The sequence below is a fragment of the Buceros rhinoceros genome, unplaced genomic scaffold (assembly GCF_000710305.1).
Source record: "Buceros rhinoceros silvestris isolate BGI_N320 unplaced genomic scaffold, ASM71030v1 scaffold8393, whole genome shotgun sequence".
NCBI lineage: Eukaryota > Metazoa > Chordata > Aves > Bucerotiformes > Bucerotidae > Buceros > Buceros rhinoceros.
The window spans coordinates 11,203-14,070 of NW_010405312.1; the positions used below are offsets into that span (position 1 = coordinate 11,203).

General features: G+C 46.5%; 1 protein-coding gene across 1 annotated transcript in view; it reads left to right on the forward strand.

Moving 5' to 3' along the window:
- The window catches only part of CXCL12 (chemokine (C-X-C motif) ligand 12), a gene marked incomplete at its 5' end in the record, with an annotated part of 9,596 nt that extends 7,065 nt beyond the window's left edge, over positions 1-2,531 (forward strand). The window contains 2 exons of the mRNA XM_010133671.1: positions 553-650; positions 2,500-2,531. Of these exons, the coding sequence (XP_010131973.1) occupies positions 553-650; positions 2,500-2,531 (130 nt within the window). The remainder of the gene's footprint in view (positions 1-552; positions 651-2,499) is intronic.
- Positions 2,532-2,868: the final 337 nt, after the last annotated feature.

The following is a 2,868-nucleotide window of genomic DNA, read 5'->3' on the forward strand; positions in this document are numbered from 1 at the left end:
GCCAGAGATCCAGCCCCGCCCCCCCCCCGCTTTCCTTGTGCCTCAGGGGGTACATGTGGGGGTACATGTGGGGGTACATGTGAGGCTCCTGGCTGACAAGTTCTGGCAGGCATTTGGGGAGGCTTTAGTGTTTTGGGGAAGAGAGTTGTTCTGACCTCAGAATTTGCAGATGTCCTGTCACCAGGACACTTTCATTTGCCTAGTGTTCCTCTGAGGCAGAGGGTATATGAATTCCTTGTGCCTCAGGGGGTACATGTGGGGGTACATGTGGGGGTACATGTGAGGCTCCTGGCTGACAAGTTCTGGCAGGCATTTGGGGAGGCTTTAGTGTTTTGGGGAAGAGAGTTGTTCTGACCTCAGAATTTGCAGATGTCCTGTCACCAGGACACTTTCATTTGCCTAGTGTTCCTCTGAGGCAGAGGGTATATGAAAGGCGATGTTATCATTTGCACCCTGCCAGTAAAATGTGGAGGAACCATAGGATAACTGTGAATAAGGCCTTTATATATGGATAATTTATGGCAGTCTTTTTGTATTTTTCTTTTAATTTAGACCACGTCATCGCACTCATAAAAAAAAGCAACAGAAGAAACGGGGCCCACGCTGCCCTTCACGTGCAACACCACTAAAGTCTCCAGGGAGAAAGAATGGTAGGAGGCATTAGTTTCTGAGCTGGGATACCTCAGGGTCAAGTCCCTGCTCTTCCACTGACCATCCTGTGTGACCTTGGGCAAATATCTTAGCATATCCAGACTTCCATTTCCCCCCATATTTGCTGAGGATACCCTCCCTGTACCCTCCCTGCAAAGGAGTATTTTATAGATAAAACCCTTAAAACAGGGGAAAGGTTCAGCCACAACATAGGTAGTAAAGTTTTCCAATTTTACAGACGGGAAAATGGACACCTAAAGAGGCCAAAATAACCCTGAAGTAAATACAAAGTCAAAACCAGGGTAAGGGTTTGGAAGCTCTATTTCTTTTGGCTGACCATATTCCTCCAATACCAAACTGACAGAGCTGAACTATAAATAACAACTGTGATTTTTTTTTTCACTGGTGTTTTTTAATAACACATGCAGCACTGGATGGTGATAACATGATTTGGTGCCTTGGTAATTGCTTGACAACTCTCCTATGGGAGATGTCAGGCAGGTCCCAGAGAATGGTGTTACACGTGCCAGTGCTCTGGATGTCATAGTTGTTTTTTCTCACCAGCATGGTGGTCCTGCCTTTCTGCACAAAAAGAAGTAGGGTTACTGGTGTGGGATATTGGAAAAGAGATCTTCAAAAGGAAAATCTTGTGCATGGCTTAGTCATCCTATTTATGCCTGGATGAGTTTTCCAAGGCTACCTTTACTGAGAGTAGCCACAACTGTCTCTGGCTGTGGTTACACAGCCGGGAGTTGAAAAGGATGTTTGTTCTGATCCTGTAGGCTAGACAAGATGTATTGGGACACCAGGGATTTTGAATACCTGGTGTTTACCCTCTGACACTTGTAACTCAGCCTTAGTAACCTCATCTGGATTGCAAAAGGCCAGTCATCCTGGAGCAGGAATAGGGGTCACTTCAGACAATACCCAGAGGCCACATGCACAGACTGGCTCCTTGTTCCGAGTGAACCCTGCACAAAATACACTTGCACTTTGCTGTGATGCCTAACACACGACTCCCCTTGGGTACCATGCTCACACTGAGCATGGGAGACTTGATTTGTCTGCCTTCTACCCTGAGCTCCCTACCTCTGTACTTAGCACCTCACACATCTACTGTGCAGGATGTGGCTGCTTGCCCTCCCTGTCACCCACCTTCACTGGTCACCACAAGCTGTGATATGCTAGCCAGCTGCTCGCAGCAGGTGAGGTCCCAGAGCCAAGGGAGCCATGGGGATGGCTCCTGGCTGGGCAGCACACACAGGGGCCTCTGCTCTCCAGCCACCCCATGGTGGGAGCTGAACATCAACAAGAGCAGAGTATGGGCTGTCCTCTGTGTTCCTCCATCCTCACAGAGACTTGGCACTCTGTAGAGCTGCAGTGCATGATCTCCAGCAGAGCCGAGGGGTAGGGGCAGGTAGAGGAAGGCATTCCCAGTGCCATAAGCTCCACTACTGGGGCTGCTCACAAATGATTAATCCCTCCTTTCCCTGCTGTTATTTTGCTGAGTCTCTTTGCCCACAAATAATTCTCTGCTCTGGCTTTCAAGTCCAGAATTAGCTTCCTAGCTGGTCTTCCTCCTACGTTAGCTCTGAACACCTTACTAACTGTGATGAGCACAACCTGCCCCAAATAACCCCCATTGCTGGGTGTGCCCTGTTGGGTCCCAGTAGCTCCTTGTGGAGAACTTCCCCCAAAATATTTGGCAAATGCTGGTTGGAGGGGCTGCAAAAGAAGTGCCTTTGGGTTAGTCCAGACACAGATTTGCTGTTTGACTAGGCCTGATATCAAAGCTTTTTGCTACTGAAATAAACGTTAATAGTGTTTCACTCTGTTCTTCATCAACAGGAGGTTCAAGATGTAAGAGGCAAGCATTGTAAGCCGTCTACAGGATTTCTTACTGTAGGACCCAGAGAGCAGATAACCAGTATTAGGGAATGAATACATTTCACTGTTACCATGCAGCACAAAAGTAACGCTTCATGCATTTTCCAAAGGGGGTGTTTTTGTGGTTTTTGTTGGGTTTTTTTTTTGTTGTTGTTGTTGGTTTGGTTTTTTTTTTTTTTTGCACAAATTGGCTTGCTTTCACAGTGCTATTTTTATATAGTAAGATGTAACTATTTGAGAGAAATCTGGTTTTATACAGGTTGGTTTATTACCCAGCTCTGAGGGCAGATATAAATTTAAACTAACCCTATGTTATCGTATAATATTTTA